At 43.8% G+C, this 19,115-nt stretch overlaps 3 protein-coding genes across 3 annotated transcripts; all 3 read left to right on the top strand.

Annotated features, from left to right (window-relative positions):
* Window positions 1–1,009: 1,009 nt before the first annotated feature.
* On the top strand, window positions 1,010–6,768 carry LOC139334066 (zinc finger protein 184-like). The gene is made up of 2 exons (XM_070966808.1): window positions 1,010–1,263; window positions 1,894–6,768. The coding sequence occupies exons 1-2, from the start codon at window positions 1,147–1,149 to the stop codon at window positions 5,428–5,430; spliced, it is 3,654 nt and encodes a 1,217-aa protein (XP_070822909.1). The 5' UTR covers window positions 1,010–1,146; the 3' UTR covers window positions 5,431–6,768.
* Window positions 6,769–8,864: 2,096 nt separating this feature from the next.
* LOC139334489 (uncharacterized) lies at window positions 8,865–12,773 on the top strand. Its single transcript, XM_070967397.1, has 4 exons — window positions 8,865–8,971; window positions 9,254–10,024; window positions 10,423–10,848; window positions 10,937–12,773. Exons 2-4 carry the CDS (start codon window positions 9,769–9,771, stop codon window positions 11,845–11,847), a joined length of 1,593 nt encoding a protein of 530 aa, XP_070823498.1. The 5' UTR covers window positions 8,865–8,971; window positions 9,254–9,768; the 3' UTR covers window positions 11,848–12,773.
* Window positions 12,774–13,037: 264 nt separating this feature from the next.
* LOC139333322 (uncharacterized) lies at window positions 13,038–18,884 on the top strand. Its single transcript, XM_070965607.1, has 2 exons — window positions 13,038–13,458; window positions 13,762–18,884. The coding sequence occupies exons 1-2, from the start codon at window positions 13,068–13,070 to the stop codon at window positions 17,340–17,342; spliced, it is 3,972 nt and encodes a 1,323-aa protein (XP_070821708.1). The 5' UTR covers window positions 13,038–13,067; the 3' UTR covers window positions 17,343–18,884.
* The last annotated feature ends 231 nt before the right edge of the window (window positions 18,885–19,115 follow it).

Below are 19,115 nucleotides of genomic sequence, written 5' to 3'. Positions count from 1 at the left end.
GGCCTGTAGCGTTAACGAACCGGAGCTAGCTATCTGGCCTACCGAAGGATAACGCCTATATTGTTAGTCACGCTGCTGGTAGCTTTTAATAATAACTTCCAGCCGAATGCTGGAGGTTCGTCGTCCCTCATATGTGTTTGAAATACACGTTAAATTACCATTTAGGACGCGGTTATGTATCTTTGGGTTTGTGTTTGAGCTTAAGGAATCACAATCAAAAGCCATCTGCTCCTGCGTGTATCAGAAAGACTCCCATCAGCTGAAATGAGAGCTGACATTAGCAACCACTGTGTGTCGAGACAAACTAATGTAGATGTTTTGAACTGCCTGAAATTTAGTAGATCAGATACATACATCTAGTGCTCAACAACCGGTCTACCGAGTCTTGATATTGTTTGTTCTCCAGGTTCAGAAATGGTAAAACGGCGTCTGAGTCATTGTATCGTGTGATCTGTGATGATCAGAGGCAGAGGAAAAGTCTAGAAATCCTTCATTTAAGTAAAAGAAACAGTGTTACAATGTGAAACTGCTCCATCACGAGTTAAACTGAAGCCAAATTTGCCAAAAGTAGTTGCTGTTTTCCTCTTTTACTCATATACTGTATATTCTAACTGTTGATATTCATTATATTATCACATCATCACTGATGATTTAACATGTAAGCAGCGTTATGATGACATTTGTGCAGATTATTTCCTAATGATGCATCATCATTTATAAGATGCTCTTGTTTTTTAGGAAAATGCTAAACTACTAACTATAATTCATGTAAAAGTAGTGCTGTGAAAGGTGTAATATCTCTGTCTGAAACATAGTTAAGGATTAGATAACACGAAGTGGAATTACTCAAAGTACCTAGTACCTAAGGACCATGTTTAAGTAGAGTTCTTGAGTAAATGAATTACTTTCCTCCACCAAAGGACTCTTTTAACTCAAGAGTTTGCTATGAAATCCAACTCGAACTGTGGTGCATGGCTGCCTTTCTGGACAGGTGTTGATGAGGAAATAGCAGTTTTCTCCTTGATGTGAGAAACTTTGAAGTCTGGCAAAGCAACGCATGTTAACTGAGCATAAATTTGCTGTAAGTTTACACGTTGCCTTTGAGTTACGACCTCCTTGTCACTGTTTAATCCACAGACTCTTGACATGGGGAGTAAAATGTCCTTCAGCAGGGGAAGCAGTGACCAAAATACAGTCTCTGAGCTAACTTCTGTGGCATCGCATCCTCACAATTCCGTTCATGCCCCTTTGGACTGCAAGCAGGTAGACAGTGAGAAAGAAAAATAGTCATTCCACCCCAAAAGATATGCTGTCTGTTACAGTATACAGCACAATTTCTGGAGTAGCTTGCTAATGGATTGCATGGATGCATTTTCAGTATTAAAAACTTTATACCTGAGGGCTTATTTGTGGACGTTGCAGTGTTTTTTTTTGTTTGTTTGTTTTTTGTTACGTTTTTGAGCATGTAGTGTATATTACATCTTGCGGTAAATCACTGTTATGTTTCTGTCCGTTCTATGGTATCCAAATGAAGGGAGGACCGTCCCTAAAGGTTGGAAATAAACTTCTAAGATTCTGTTTTGAGATGCATATTTGTCAAGATATATAACTTTCCAATTTTACCTGTAGATCTATGTTTGAATGCATTTTCATTAGTGAGTGGTTTCCTACTGCACATATGACAGTTGTACGATTTAACTGCATACAGTCTAGATACCACAGATCTGGTCTTAATGCCATAGAACAAATTGTAAATACATACATACCCTTTGTTGTTGGCCTATGTCTTTTTAAGTGTGTGTGTGTGTGTGTATATATATTTGCAACTTGTGCAGCAAAACCATCCCTTTCACTTGTGACAAATGTTTTTTGTTTTTTTTTTCCCCTCCACAGATACCTGAAGACAAGAGATGCAATGTGGAAGACCTGGACTCCAGGTGGGCAGAGGAAATGAAGGCAACAGAAGTGACTCAACCTGCGCCTGAATCTCACTCCTCAGGTCACACGGAGTCTGGTGGCCTTGTTAACTCTGAAGAAGTCGGAACAAATTGTCAAGACAGTGAGCGCACATCACCACAGGCAGGGATGGAAGCCAAATCTCAAATGACATCTGCAAGCGTGTGCAGCTCTACGACAGACAGTCATGGACAGCCTGTGGAGGTCCGCAGAAAACGTGGGCGTCCTCGTAAAATAAGACCGCTGTTGACTGAAAACAAAAAAGATCCAGAACCTGCTTGTCTTAATGCAGTTCAGCATAAGGAGATCAGCACAACAATACCTTTGCCAACATGCTTAGAGAACCACAACAGTGATGGTGTACCTAACGGTCCCTTAATCAATAATTCACCTCATAATGATGTGTCTGTGCCTCATATTGTCTCTGGAGATGGTGTCCCTGTGCTGCCAAAGAGAAAAAGAGGACGACCAAGAAAAACAGAAGTTGCAGCTTTTAAAGCTATGGTTGCTAAGTGTGCTGCTGCCGCCAGTGCTCGTGCTGCTTCTGCTAATGCTAATAATGTAAGCGGTCCTGCACGGAGACTGAGGAGTAGAGGGGAACAGCACCCTTCCAATCAGGAAGGGAACACTGTGTCTGATAGTAAAGTAGAACCCAAGCAAGCCGAAATGACACCTGCAGCGAGTGTGAATACATTGGACTTTCAAGGTATTAAAAGAAGAAGAAGAAGAAGGGCTAAACCAGCTGATCAGCAAGTTCCAGCTAAAGTGTCCAGACTGGATGATGCTCAGGAGGCCCTGTCGCTGTTGAGCAATGACACAGGCTGTGAGGAGAGAGTGGAGACGGATAGGCAGGCAGAACTAAACCCTGACAAACAAGAGACTGACACGGATGGGAAGGGCGATCAACTCTCCCCACAGTCTGGAGAGATACAAGAGCAGCAGCCAGAACAAAAGGAAGATGCATCACCACAAAGAAAACTGCATTCCCAGCCAGCGTCTGAGCCTGAAATGACTCCCTCAGAGAGTTTGAACAGTGTGAATTTGGTAAGCCCTACTCAGAGTGATGACGCTAAAATAAAACCGTCAGATGACACGAATAGCAGCAAGGAGCCTCCATCAACAAGCAGCCTTGAATCTCCAAAGAATGCAGATCTGCAGAATACAGAGCCGCCCAGCACAGATACTGTCACATCCTCTGAACAACCACCTGAACCTGTTGGGGTCCTCCCTGCTGTGAAAGCTGAGAATATAGAGATGGAGATAGATGTGAATCCTGTGTCGGAGCCAAATAATCATGCATCTGTTCAATGCAATGCCAACACCGCAGTTAGGTCTGAGGGTCCAAACAGGCAGCAACAGGTTTTCAGGCGCAAGAGAGGTGGGAAGAGAAGAAGGAGAATAAGTAATCTTTTGATGCAGAGACCGCATCATGTGGAGGGCCATGAAGACAGCAATGACGTTCAACAGAAAACAGAGACTGGTGACATGGCAGAGGGCAACTCAAATGACAACATAAATGTCGTCTACACTAAAAAAGGGGCGAAAACTCTGTTGAAATGTGGTTACTGCGGTCACATATTTAAATTTTTGTCTCAGTTCATCATCCATCAACGCATTCATACAGGAGAAAGACCTTTCAAATGCCCTGAATGTGGCAAAGGTTTTAGCAAGAACTCAAACTTAAATCTCCATCTCAAGACGCACAGAAAGAGCAACATGTATAAAAAGTGCCCATTTTGCAAGATCAAATTCTCTTGCTCGGAGTACGCCTCTCATATGAAGATGCATGCGCATGCGCTGGACCAGGACTCTGACAACAAATCTGAAAAATGCAGCGGAGAGAACGACCATGAAAACAGTCCTGGACTCAGTAGATCAGTTTCCCCAGAAAAGAGAGAAAGGAAAGAGTGCCAGTACTGTGGTAAAACATTCCGCTTTCAGTCTGCCCTCATAAGACATGTGCGTGTCCACACTGGAGAGAAGCCTTATAAATGCGATATATGTGGCAAAGCTTTCGGTCAGGCCTACTTCCTCCGTGTTCATGAGCTGACACACTGGTCTGTGAAGCGTTACAACTGCACACGCTGCGAAAAATCATTCACTCATTATAGCAATGCAAAAAATCACACCTGTAAACCTTCGGGAAGCGGTGACGAGTTACAAGTCAACAGACGTGTAAAACCTTCACTAACATACACGTGCCACATCTGCAAGAATGTTTTTGACCATCTGCAGGAGTTCAACAGCCACATGAGAGCCCACACCGGTGCAAAGCTTTATCGCTGCTTGTATTGTGACAAGCTGTTTGGTGTGCTGTCTGAATTTAACACTCATCGCAGTCAATGCAGAGGAGAGCGGAACGCCTCCAGCTCTGCCATAAAAGAGGAAGAGACGATGTCGTTGATACAGTACACTGTGCCTGCACTTAGGTGTTCGTCAAGACAGAATTCAGCGACTCCGCTCACAGCTGCAAATTGTGAAACCCAGAGAAAGCCATCACAGAGCAGCCGCAAGAAACGCATTGCTAACATAAAGAAACCGTTCCAGTCGGCTGTCATACCGACTCACCCTCTCTCACACCTCGTGTCAAAGTTAAACAACCTAGATAACCGTTCAGACCCCAGAAAGTATTTATGTCCAAGCTGTGGGCGGCTGTTCAGACACATGGGCAGACTGCGAGCCCACATGCTCACTCATGCCCCCGGTCAGAGTTACACCTGTACCTGCTGTGGTAAGACTCTAGAAAACTGGAAAAAACTCTGGCATCATCAGAGAATCCACCGACAAAGACGCGGCCGCTTCACGTGTCCTCAGTGTGGGCAAGGCTTTCGGTTTGTGGAGCCATACAAGAAACACATGAGCGAGCACCCAGAGTTCCAGTGGGTTCAGGTCAGGCCCAAGAAAGTGTTTCTGCCTTATCAGTGTGATCAGTGTAGATGTAGATTTAGGACTCTAGATTTGCTGTTCAGTCACCAGCTTTGCCATTCCTCAATGCAGGACATACACAAGGACACCGACTTTGATTTGTCCATAGATGATCATATGACACAGTCTAACAAGAAAATCGGTCCTCCCACAAATAAACATATGGCGACATTACATCCAGAACCTGAGGGAAACAGCTCTTGTCAGAGTCCCTTATCCCAATATCCAGACCCAGTTCTGCCAGAGTTACCTCCAGCACCCAGGATTTCCCATGTCCAAAATCAGGGTCTTGATTTGGGTAAAACCTCTCATCGTCCAGACCCCACACATTCCATCCAAGATAGAGAAACCAGTCATAGCATAGATGAAAATGCCCTTGGAAAACCCATTACTCCTTTGAGAACTGTGAAACAACACGTCACCCAAAATGCTAGCGTATCAAATGAAGGGTCTTCAGATGGTGTGAAGTGTGCTGTGTGTGGCAGTGCATATGCTGCCATTTCTGACCTTTATCACCATTATTTGCAGCATGCAAGAGGCCAGGTGTAATAACCAAATTGAAGATTCGGGGCCCCTTCTGTATGTACATCGGCTTTTTTACATTCTGAAACACGGGGAAAGCAGAAGGAAGAAACTGTCAGAACACATGGAAAAGTTGGGGGAGCTGAAATGCATCAAACAGGATTTGGAAGATTTGTTTACGGTCACGTGTTCAACCAATCGCGCCTGTTTCATCAGATGTTCAGAATAATAGGGACACCCTCTGGCTTCGTGAAGTTCAGAAACCAACTTAAGGTAGAAGCCGCAAACTTTTCTTTGGTTTCTACAGTTAAATTTAGAAATTTGAAACAGGTGGATTGTGCCAAAGGAGGCTGCAACTCAGAGTCACAAAGACGCCCCTTCATTGTATTAATGAGTCAGAAGCAGCCCCTGGACAATATAATCAGCTATTTGACAACATAAGCATTGGAAACAAAATGATACTGTATGCAAACAACTGATTATTGAATGGGTTGATTTTATAAATATTTATGCAAGTGAAATAACCACTGAAACATTTTGAGCTGTCCTTCGTCCTCGTTGCCCTGCACCCTCCTCGCATCCTTATGTGCGTTTTAACTTGAAAGGGTCCCCTGCACGTGAAGCACGGGACAAAATCACCAACTGAGCAGAGAGTTTGAAGAATCCACTCTTTGTTGCTGTGAAAAGTTCATTTGGCAGAACTGACTAAGACCTTGTTCATGCAGATTTTTCACTCAGATTTCATAACGCGTCAGTGAATAGTGTGACCAATTAATGGAATAGTAGCTGTATAGTTTTACTTATTTTAGACATTGTCACCTCATCTTGGTACATGCATTGACCACTGTGAATTTAATATGAAATGTGTGTTTCAAATCATGCAGGTCGTTTCTTGACTCATACATGTGAACGTGAAACTTTTACTCAAAATGTTTCAGAGGAAGCGTTCGACTGACTTCAAATCTGTTTTGTTCTTCTCTCCATTAAGGACATGTTTCAGCGTTTTGTATTGAAGATTTTAAAGTGAACATCAGGTTTTCTCTTTCACGTTTGTCAAAGGGTTTGCTCTTTTTGTGGTCTTGTAATATGATGGCTGATAGCAAGTGGATTTTCTAGAAATAAAAAAAATATGCTGACAAACGCACATTCCACACCTGAAAGTGGAACAGGAGTGTTGTTGAACATCCATTAGCACTTTCTGTTTTTGGAAAAGTACATTTTCATGTTTCAGTGCTAGGCTTGATTTTGGAGGAATGATGAAAAATAACTTTTGGAAAGATGTTTCCCACCTGGATGCCCTGCTCTGTTGTATATGATCTTGCGCTATAGTTTGTCTTAAAACTAATAAAAGTCACTTTTGTATGGATTTGGGATCACGTCTGTCATTTTGAAATGTGCACACAAGAGTTAACATCCTTACATTAACACCTAGAAATACTTCTTATGATGATGTGATCAGTATTGATTCAGTTCCTTTCATTATTGATTAACCAGGAAAGTTATGTGTAGATGAATGTACTGAATCCTGGCACATACAGTGAGTCATATTTGTTAAATGTGCTCTAAAAATCAGTTTGGGGTTTGCTGGTCAAAAGTGATGAGTTTGAGTACAACATGTCAAGCTCTGCCAAGAAGTCAAACAGATGAGGTATCTTTGATTTTACTGTTTATTATAGTGATATACAACCATGTGTACAGTAGCATCTGACAGAAAGCAACTGTGGTTGGAGGACATGGTGTTGTGAATCCAGTAGCTGTAGTTGCAGAACTTGGCATAGGGACATGCGAACAGAGCCAGAAGGATGAAGGTCTTAATGGTGGTTGTTATCTGAACCTCAGTGTCCGCTCAGCTGCACTGCAGGCCCTTTAAAACCCACTCTGCCCCTCTGCTATCTGACAGGCCAAGGACACGTACGTCCACTTTCACCTTTCCACTGCTGAACGTGTGTGAAAACACATCTGGAAGATCAGATCCAACATATGAATGAGGTGAGTTTCAGTCCCACCACCGGCCATGTACATTGAGATTGTGAAACCTATGTGCTCCTTGATTTGTGCCTTCCAGGGTGAAAAACATATTATGCTTAAATTAGAGTTTTTGAAGAACGTACTAAGTATACGTTGTGCTATTTTGTTGCCTTCAAGTATAAACTGCACTCAAATCCATGAGTATCACTTGAGTGGACTTAAAATGTAAATAGCTAACTTTTTACAGACTTTAAGTTTACTGAAGTACAACAGTGAAAAATCATGATTCATGAGCATTCAAAACACTCGCAATACAAACGTATTTTGACACCAGTGTGCTGGAAATATACTTGAATATACTTTAAAATGAAGTGAAATTAAATTCCACTTTTAGAAAGGACTTGAGTATACTTTTCAGTATACCTTCTAACTATTGAAATATTATTGTTTAGTACACTTTTTAAAAGTACTTTGAAATACTGCTTAAAGTATTGCAGAATTAGTGTTTTATTTTCCATATATTTAAGTAGAACTTAAAGACATCCAGTTTGAAGTACGCTTTTTCAAGGCATATGTCAAAAATACTTCAAGCACAAAAAATTAAAATGTGCTCGTAATGTTTCTTCTATATTTAAATTATATTTCCAATTCACTAAACTAAACCTCTTTTTGACCTGGGATGGTCTAAAAGAGCTTACACGTGAGCTGAACTTTATCCTACCTGGGGAAACAGCAACACAGCCAAAGCAAATGACACGAGTCACTCTTTTTTAAGATGGTGTGTACAGATACAAATGCAGTCGCCCCCACAAAAATAGGCAAAGGTGGAGGGGGCACAGATGAATCAAAATCATTTTACATGTTTGAGTTTACAGTTTATCATATTAATGTCATTAATCATATAAATGTTAGTTAAATAATTGCAACGACATTCAACATAAACAGGTTTGATTGATTTGATTGTTTGATTGATTATTAGGGGGACCTGTAAATCTGCAAGCTGTTGCCTTTTAGATGTCAGAAATTAGCAGACACAAACTCAAATGTTTTCCTGTCTCTAGCTTGGACAAAGTTCTAATAACGTCCTCCAACAACTCTAAACTGCTATGGATAATAGGCAGAGGGAGACAAAATACTGAGACTGTTATTTGTTGTGTTGAGTAGATTATCAGAGGAATGTCATGGAAAGGACTGCTTCATTTAAAACTCAAACATTAAGAAATTATGACCTTATTATCTTCATATTGAATTGCCTACAGACACATTTCATTTGTTTCGTATGTCCAGCTGAAGTTTTAATTGGACTTCATTAATTTGAGGTGTAGCCATTCGTCTCCATTTCCCTTCATTTGGGCCACAGTGACTCACGCACCCTCAGGGTCCCTGTGAATCCACTGCTTACTCATCAGCACCTTTCCAGGAAAAGTATTAAAACTATACATTTGCTCAACATTTACAAACCTTGATTGGTCCTGAACATAACCCTCTAGTGACGTCAATAGTACGCGACTGTCTTTGGTTTGTGTATCGGCTGCTGAGCTAACAGCTGCACCAATTGTGTTTTGGTTTTGTTTTGCCTCCCATGTGCAGTTACCATGAGGTAAGACATACACCAGCCTCAGCTTTCTGATCATGTCTGCTCAGTTGTCGCTGGCCGCTGTTTTACCTGAAACTGTGGTAGTCTGTTAGCTTACAGCTAGCTCCATTGCAAGATCAGCACCTAATGTATGCGGAATGCGCAACCATTGCGGATGTGGTGCAGACAAAAATGCGCATCGATGCGACAGAATACAGAAGTCAACAGCACTGAGCAAAACCAACAAAGCTATTTTAAAATGCTACATAGTTGTAAGCAGTGTTATGTTTTGTTGTTGTATTTCAGCTCTGAAGGCGATTCTCTGCCTGGATGATGCAGCTCGCTTTATAACAGCTGGACGTGCAGATGTAGCTCTTGAACCTGAGCCAGGTGTTTTTACACAGTGTCTATATGTTTTCAGTAACATATCAGTGTAAATGAAAAGGGTAGACATGGATTTAAGTGGCTGCAGCTGGCCATAAAAGTCTCAGCAGTACATGCTCCAATCAGACAGCGTGATTGTGTCTCCCGTCAAGCTGCAGCAATGACTTGATCCATTTGAAGACCAGCGTTAACAAAACAACAACAACAACAACAACAATAGTATTTTACAATACTTTAACTCTGTTTCCTTTGAAACCACCTCATGGTGTGTGAGGCAGTTGTGCCCAAAGCAGGCTCATAATTATCTGACACTATATACTCAAGAGTCGTAATGTCTTTAGCAGTAGGTTCAGTTGTACCTTGAACTTAATGGGGCAGCAGCTGCCAGGATCAGAATTGGCCCGCCAGTCAGTTCTGCTGTAAATCAGGTCTGACCCATGACTGAGTACTACGAGGAGGGGGGGCTGCTGTACGAGCAATCACCTCCCATGCACATCAAAGTGGAGTCTCCGGAGGGACCCTTTGGAGGGGGAGCCTCAGAAAACGGCTTCCCCAGGGAGGATGAGGACTCAGATGGCAGCTGTGACCAGAGCAGTGGATTACCTGGGGGGCTCCCTTTCAATGTGGTAGTGGTGCATCCGAACATCATGGCACCAGGCATGTCCTCAGACGACCTCTTGTCCATTGAACAAAGTAAGCCTAAATGAAATTTTGTGCATGTTTTTGGTTTATTTGTGCAGAGCTTGTTGCTCCTAAAGGCAACAGTGTATAAAACATGTGCACTTATGGAATTTATTTAATAAAATTATTTTATAAACAGTGTGCAAAGTCAGAGCCAGAATGTGAATTAATACATTTCATTTATCCAAAGACCTGCAGCATTTTGTTCCAATGTAATCACTCAAGGAAGGCTGAAGTCAGGTTGATAAATGTTGCTCTTCATGCTGTATGCTTTGCCAAAAATGCTTATAGTTGAATATATTTTGAAAATAATGCTGGTGAAAATACACTGGCACAGTTAATGTATATTTAGTTTCTCTTAATGTTTTTTCTTTCCCTTTTGGGTTGACCTCTCACCTCTCTCACCACAGACAGAGCTATGTCAGCTGCACTTGCTGCTGGTGGTGCAGGAAAAAGAAAGAGTCGTTTCAGTGGAGCAGAGCTGGAGGTGTTGGTGTCAGAAGTCACCCGATGCGAAGGAGAGCTCTTTGGTCCTGCGGGGAGGCTCCGTCGTCGGGAGAGAGAGCGCATTTGGGCAGGAATCCTAGAGAGAGTCAACGCTGTGTCCAGAGTCCCACGTACCCTTCGAGAGGTGAAGAAGCGCTGGGACGACTTAAAGAGACGCAATGGAGGCAGGCTAGCGGATGCTCGCCACCGCAGTTGTTACCTGCCGTCCAGCAGAGGGGCCTCGATGCTCGGGCGTCCTTCTCAGACAAGCCCCAGACTTCAACAAGCCAGGCAAAAGCAAAGCACCAGACCAAAGCCCAGTTTCCCATGCTTCCCTGACTCTGATACAGGTGAAATGAAGTTGTCTGATTACTCGACTGCGTTTATTTGTAGATTCTATAGGTGCAATTAATATTCACTTCCAATAATTCTTTGCAGGTGTAGGAGTGGAAGGATCAGAGAGAGATGGTTTGGAGAAAGATGAGGACAATCCTGAGCGCGACAGAGACATGGGAGAACCTGATTGTGAACCAGAGAACAGCATGGAGGACAAATTGGGATTAGGACTGGGTCTGGGCATAGGACCACCGCCTCCGTCAGAACGATGGCTGCCTCCCTCCCCCCTCTACAGTGCACCTTTCCTTAATGGCAGCCCTCAGCCCAGCAGTCCTCAGCCATCACTCGGAGCACAGCAGGGTCCTCTTGAAGCCCCTCTGCGCAGCTCCTGGCTTGAAGATGAGCTCAGGGGGTTAGGGGAAGCAGCAATTCAATTGGGAAATCGGATAGAGAAGAGTCTGCGGGAGTTTAGTGAAGGTTTCAGACAGGACATGAGAACACTTGTTGCCTCACAAGAGACATTAGCAGTCAGTCTACAACAAAACAATGTCCTCTTGCAAAGGCTGTTAGGAGTACTTGAAGCCCAGCAGCAACCACAGCAACAGCAGCATCGTGTACAACAAGCACACCAATCACAAACTTCTCAACAGCACTTACAGCCACAGCCAGCTCAGCAGCAGCAGCAGCAGCAGCAGCAGCTACAACCCATAGAACCACAGCAGCAGCAAAAACAACAACAGCGGATTGAAGCACCACTGCAAACACACCTACAACATCAGCAGCAGCCGCATGTAGTACAACAACAGTCACAACAGCACCAGACGCAAATACAGCAGCAAACGCTGGTCACCCAGCATGCAAATAATCAGCCAGCTGTAGCGGTGGTACCTGCATCATCGTCCCCTGACGTACATGCCACATTTCCCTCTGATCCACCCACAGACACAAATGGAAGTGTGCAGAGGCCACGAAGAGGAAGAGCTGTTGATCACAGGCGCAGAAGAAGGCGCTGAGGAGAAAGTGCTTCGAAAGTCCAAGTGCACGTCATGCAGATATTTGATGTTTCAAAATGTGACAAAAATTGCCCTCTTTTCTATCGACAGTGTTTCTGTAAAAATAAACTGAGTTGTTTGGAGTTTTACATCCCACTCCATACCAGTGATCCATCTCGCACTTTAGTTTGTCTTCAGAGAGGACTGAAATGAATAAGAATATCAGACACATGAGATCATAGGGTGGCCTTAACATTAGCTTGGTTCCTCAGACATACAAACATATTCTTGTGCTAAAAGACTTTCTTAAAAACAGTTGCTCTGTGGAGTGACAACTCCACTCATGAGACTTTCAATACCCAGACAACAACATACCATAGGTGCTGATGTTGAATATGCATGTCACTGAACATGCTTTGCAGCAGAACTCAGCAAAGCTCGTGATGCTCTTATGAGTTCAGTACTGTCTCAATGCTCCTGATACACTAACTGCATTGTCATAAAGTACTTGTTATCTGCAGTCGTTACCATATATTGTAGTTATACAGCTATAGTAATTACCTGCTAATGTTTGCTTGTGCTTTTTAACAGTCTCTCGGTACAAACTTTCCCAGCTTTGGTTGGAGAATAAAGTTAGACTGTGTTCTGTTCAGTGTGTTTTGAGACAAAAATGTTACATTTTAAAGAACTGACTTTTACATCACAGTAGGCTTCAGACTTTAACTCATATGTTTCTGGTGGAATTTAAAGGCATACATAAGTATGTAGGGGCTATTTATTCTAATCGTGCATGCAGTATGATGGATGTGTTTGTAGATAGTTGCAAAGAAACAGCATATGGCCATCATCCACGTAGTTTTGCACAACTTATATTTTGTAGATAGCTACTGTTCTGTTGATATGTAACAAAAGTTTAATAAAAGTCAGATATGGACCGCAAATAAATACAGATGATCACTTGTTGATTTGTCACATGGCATATAAAAAGTTAATGTAAGAGTAATGGTTATGTTGAAAAGTGTGTCTGTGCTTAGTTATTTCAGTTGTGTAGGCAGTGTCTGGTGTGTAGCACAACAAAATCATAGCGGTAGTAGACAGGGATTTTCTGAAATTAAAAATGACAGTGCGTTGCTAGTAATGACAGTTTTATTTTGAAAGTTTCTACCGGAAATGGCATTCCTTGTTCAGGCTGGCTAGCATGATCCTTGTGTGTTCTGGACAAGGGGGTGCATGGGGGAAACATGGCCGCCGTAGACCCATCGGAGTCTCCAAAACGACAGGAATCCCCTGCGGAGGAGGTGGAAACATCTGGGGAGAAGAGCGAGGCGGTGGAGTCAGGACGCAGCTTAAATCAGACAGATGAAACAACACTTAATAAAAACAACAAGAGCCCCAATGGTGAGCAGAGACCCAGTCCTGGCAACGACGGCGGTTGTATTGCCAGCCATTCCGAGGTTAGTGTCGAGTCCGGCGCTGGAACAGACAAAACGACGTGCAATTCACCGGACGACCTAACATCGGAGAAAAAAATGACGGAGGCTCCTGGCAAGGAGCAGCAGGCTTTCGACTGGTCTGAGACTGAAGACGACGACGAAGAGGCGAAAACACACAAGCAGGAAAATGATAAGTGTGGTATGCTAACGTTGTTAATGTGTTTTACAGTTAGCTTTAGCCTCCAGGCTAATCTGAGCTGTAGCTCTCACTACCGGTTCAGTACACACTGTCAACTCTGCTACCGTTAATTACCATAACAAAATCAAGCTAGCATCCTGCACTGTGAGTTAGATTATGGTCTGCACTGGAGATGGATAGCTGTGTTAGTTGCGTGTAGTTTGTTGGATTAACAAGAGATGGGTTGTTTGTATATTTGTAGTCAATTGTACATGTTTATTTCTGTTTACTAAGTTGTTTTTATAATGTGCTTTTCACTTTCAGTCCATGATGATGCTACAGAGGGTGCTGGAGAGGTGCAGCAGGATGCACATGGTGATGATAATGTTACAGCTGGTGCAGAGGAGATTCAAGAGACGGGAAACTCACATTCTGATGAGAAGAGCACAGAGAAGGAGCCTGTGAAGGAGGTGGTGGGAGAAGTCGACGGGATAGAGGACGTGGTTGAATATGACGAGGGGCAGGACGCTGATATGACAGCCAAGCCAAAAAAGTGCCGTTTGGTGTGCAAGGAGTGTGGGAAGATGTTCAACCGCCGCGAGACGTTCAACCTCCACCGCCACTTTCATGCGCATGAGGATGAGCTCACTCCCCTCACCTGTAAAGAGTGCGGCCTTACCTTTCAGCACCGCAGCAGCCTCATTAAACACAGAAATGAACATAAAGAGAAGGAGGAGCAACTTGTTACTCCAAAGAGTGAGGTGCAGACAATGGAGGAGGGTAGTTTTGAATGTGCAGAATGTGAGAGGATCTTCTCAACAGTGGATAAGCTGAGGGACCACAACTGCTGCAATACAGCAGAAAAGCCTTACCACTGCCCCCTGTGCCGCCAAGAGTTCCAGTTTAAGGTGTCTGTCACTAAGCACATGATGACCCACTCCCAGGAGAGCATCTTCACATGCCAGGAGTGCAGTCAAACTTTCCCAAACAACATGGCCCTGCGCTACCACCAGCGATGTCACACCGCCCTGAAACCATACAAATGCCCAGAGTGCGGCATGGTTTTCAAGCACTACTCCGTCATGGAAGACCACCGTCGCAAGCACACAGACAACACACGCTCTCACCTGTGCAACATCTGCGGTAAGACCTTCAAGTATAGCAGCCTCCTCCATCAGCATCAGTATCTGCACACGGGCCAAAAGCCCTTCCGCTGCCCTGAGTGTGGTAAAAAATTTGCCTTTGCGCAGAACATGAAGGCACACTGCCGCCAGCATAGACTGTGCGAAACCAATTCCCCCGCTGAGCAGCCCAGCAAGCAGGCCCCTGTGTCTGCACAGGAGGCGGTCAGAGGGCCAGGAAAAGAGAACACACACCAGAGCGAGGAACCGAAACGCGCGTTCAACTGCCCCCTTTGTCCCCAGACCTACTGGGCACCAGCTAACCTGAGGGCCCACATGCTTATTCATGAGGCAGAGTATGAGACGTTGGAGCGAACACCCAGACCCCCCAGTGAGATTAACCAGCACTGGGACAAAGGACTCACCTGTCCCCACTGCCCATGTGTTTATCGTGATGAATCCAGTTTAAATGTACATCTGTTAAGCGTCCACAAGCCTGTAGCACAATATTTAGGAACGGTGGCAGCACCACCGAAAAAACAATTTACTCCATTAAACAGTGATAATATGCAGGGAAAATGGAGAAGTGATGGCATAAGTGTGAAGTCATACAAGTGTTCTGAGTGTGGAAAAACCTTCCGCCACCGCTCAGTGTTAGAGCTGCATATGCGCATACATTCCAAGGACAAGCCTTACCAGTGCAAAGTTTGTGGCAAGGGCTTTCGATTCAGTAGCTACTTACAGCAGCATCTCATCATCCACACAGGCAAGAAGCCATACAAATGTCCCGATTGTGGAAAGGACTTCGCCTTCCTGCAGAACATGAAAACACATCAGAAGCTGCATCAGGAAAAACCTTTCCGCTGCACCAGCTGCCGCAAAGGGTATAGCGATGAGACTCAACTGCAGCACCATATGTTATCACACAATGGTGACAAACCTCATAAGTGTGATCTGTGTGACAAGAGCTTTGGATTAGCCTATCTGCTCCGTGATCACATGAACACACACACAGGAGAGAGACCTCATCGCTGTGATGAGTGTCACAAAACCTTTTCCTGGTTTAGCAGCCTGCTAGTACACCAGAAGATCCATGCTCGCAAGCGGCAGGGTTTCAGCCAGTATAATTCTTTCCCGGTGGGTGCTAGGACGAGAGGCAGGGGTAGCCGGGGGAGGAGAGGGGGGCGGCTCGTGTGGGGCTGGTCTAGGCCCTTAGGAGGCTCAGGGATGGTTAGCTCTCAGCCGTCTCCGTACCCAGTCTCTGCAATGAGAGATGCTGAGTTGCACAGAAGGGCAGCCCAGCCACAGTCTTCCATGTTCTCATCTCGCATGGATCTACAAGGCAGACAGCAGAAGGAGCCATGGTTGTCCGAGCTGCACCCTCAACCGGTGCAGTGGAAAGTGGACGGCGGAGAGGTAATGCCTGTCCCATCGTCACAGCAGCAACATGCAGGTCACACACATTTTGACAGCCCACCACAGCCAGGTCAGCAGCACCTCCATCTGAGAAGTCCAGGTTGGCCAGATAGCTCTTTAGTAACTCAGTCGGGCTCCGCATCTGCTCAGAATTCAGAGTCATCACACATGAAAGAGAGTGCAGCTTCTGTTGTCAGCTCCCTCCTGGCAGCTCTGCCAAAAAAATCCAGCCCATCAGTGGTGAGTGAGATGGAGCAGCTCAGACAGCCAAAGCCTGTTACTTGGAGTAGTACACCCACATCCACAGTACTCGCTTCCACAAGCTCTTTGCAGCATGATTTTTCTGTCCCGTCCTACATAGATGGGGCAGCTCTGTGGAGCGTCAGACCTGCTCCACTAGCAAATTCACAGGGCTCTCCAAATAGGCTTGGTCAGGAGCTTCAGCTGCCAAGATGGCCAGGTGCCCCCAGGTCAACACAAAAGGAGTCATCCACTCCTCCTAAGAAAGAGGACACTAGAATGTGGGACGTGAGTAATCCTCAAGTTATACCATCGACTGTTAGCCAGCCAGAGAAGCCGTGGAATGGCTGTGAGCTGCAGAAGCAGTGGACTTCAGGCCTAGCAGGTGCGTCCACCTCAGCTCAAATAGACCAAAGCAGTGCTATGCCAATTTCAACTCCTGTCTCTCATGGGGTAGGTAGCACCTTGTGGGACATACAAACACCGCCAGGTATTCCAAAGACTTTAACCTCCCCTGAGAAATTAGTAAATAATCAAGATTTTCAGTTGCAGCAAAAGCAGGTGTCATCTGGCTGGGCCAGTGTACAGAGTCAGACAGGTACGCAGAAGGTTCCCATCTCCATTCAATACGAGCCTCATCGCTTTGGCCAGGGGATGGGAACACCAGTATGGGGCTTCCAAAGTAATCCGGTGGGTCCTCAAACGCTGCTCACTGGGCAACTCAAACCAGGAAATGGACAGGAGCTGCAGCAACAACCAATGGTAACAGGCACTCAAATAATAATAAATCAGCCTTCTCCTTTTTTCTCACCTCCACTTGCTCCGCTCCCTCCTCCTCTTGCTTTGCCAGGTCCTCACCCTCTTCACTCTGTCGCAGTTGGTGCACTCTCAAGACCTCCACACCCAAATATTTTTTTCACACCACAGGCAGTCATGAGCGAGAGGCCACACATGCCACAGACCCTGCCCCTACCTCAGCTCACCCCACGGACAGAACCTCATAAACTTGGACCCCGTTTGCCTTTTGCTCCAGAACGTCTTCTCCAGTGCATGATATGCGGATGCTCCCTTCCTCGGGAGCTGGATCTACAAATGCATTACTTGCAACATGCACAAGGAGAGATTTGACACTTCTACACTAGCAAACCTTAGTTATGTTTTTTTTTTTTCTCTAGTTTTTCTTTCAGTGAAGCCTCACTTATTTGACCCTCAGTTGTCCAGTTTGACCAGTTGAGTGGATGGGCATTAGAAACAAAAAGATAAAAGTGAAACTTGATGTAGTCTGCACGTTTGATTTAAACTCTTTCATTTCCAAATTAGACTGCACAATGTGTGGTTTGTAATAGAGGGTGTATACATGTGCCATTAAATTATGTTCACCATCTTTTTAAATGCATTTTAACTTGTTTAAACAACTTCTGAGGGGTCCAGATTAATGAGGCTCTATGGTCTACATTTCATTTATTGCCAATGACCTTTAGATTTAGATAATATTAGTACTTTTATAGTTCTGCTCATATGTCCTCAACCATTTGAACTGTTTCTTCATGTACAGTATACTGTGTGCCTTTTATGAGTACAGTCTGCATGTCTGCTGTCTTGATATTCTAGGCCTAGTTTGTGCTTAAGGTAGACTCAACAATGTGACCTCACTCCCAAAACACAAAGCAACTCTTTCTAAGATACTGTAAAGAAATGAAGGTTTTTGCTTTTGAGGAGGGGAGGAGCGGGATGTTGGGCTCACCGATTACATGTCAGAACATACAATGGAAAGCTGACTACATACAGTATAAACCTGTTAGGAAGCGTTTGTATTCACAGGGCCACTGGTTGGGTCCAAATATCTCATGAGCAAAAGCCACATCGTAATTTGGTCAAAAGCAAAAGGATCTCAAGAAAATGTGACGGTTACATGTAAAGGTCATTTCACAGTGGGAGTTTTCTGTAAATTTAACACTTGAGGGATTATTGGAACAGGGAGAAAGTAGCACCACTACACAATTATTGATGACACTGTTGTCAAATAATGAATTTTGTAATAAAACTGGGATTTATGTGATGTTTTGTCATTAATAGTCTGTACAATGGCAAGACAAACATGAAACTGATGAGATAAAATGGACCAATCATGTCCAATCAAATTCAGCAAATTCCTGGCAAAGTGTCATGACTTGATATACTTGATAATAAGATTTATAATTTAATTAGATTAAAACAGATTGTGGGTGAAAGTACTTAGCACCTGCTGTAAACTGATGAGTGCCCTTTAGTGTGTGTCTCGCACCAGAATGAATTTCAGATTGGAATGTACCCATATTTATAAATTGAAGTCCACTTTTGAGTACAATTCAATGTGTATTTTGTGAATACTGAATTCTATGACTGTAGATTTAGCTGAGTACAGAATCCCATCTCCTCTGTTATAATAATGGGCATTTGAGCAGCTTTGGTGGCCCAATATAAGTGACTGAAAATCTTCATTACTGCTGTAAAATAAACACATGGTCCTTTTTTTTTTTTTTTAAGTCCCTGTGCGTTTTAACATTCAGCGTCTTAAGATTCAGAAACACATGTGCCCTTCTACCTCTATCCACTGTTTTAGCATGGAAAGAAATAGAAATTTCCCATGATGTCCACATATTGGATTAAATAAAACTTGCCTTTGATTATAATGATGTGTTGCACTGTACTTGTCAGGTAAATATAATTCAGTGTTTTGAATTTGCCTGTGGAAATTCAAAAGTGTGGAAAATAAGTTTCCATCAAGGTTGATGAAGGCATAATTGTGATGAAAATTAGGTATTTTCTGAATGAAGTTCTGCCTGTCTTGAGGAAGAGCATAAATGCTGGGACTGAAATTCCCCACTCCAAATCCCACATATCCATAACATTACTAACTGA

Source organism: Chaetodon trifascialis, chromosome 7 (assembly GCF_039877785.1).
Source record: "Chaetodon trifascialis isolate fChaTrf1 chromosome 7, fChaTrf1.hap1, whole genome shotgun sequence".
Taxonomy (NCBI): Eukaryota; Metazoa; Chordata; class Actinopteri; order Chaetodontiformes; family Chaetodontidae; genus Chaetodon; species Chaetodon trifascialis.
Note: the sequence above shows the minus strand (reverse complement) of the source record. Positions and strands in the feature narration are given on the sequence as shown.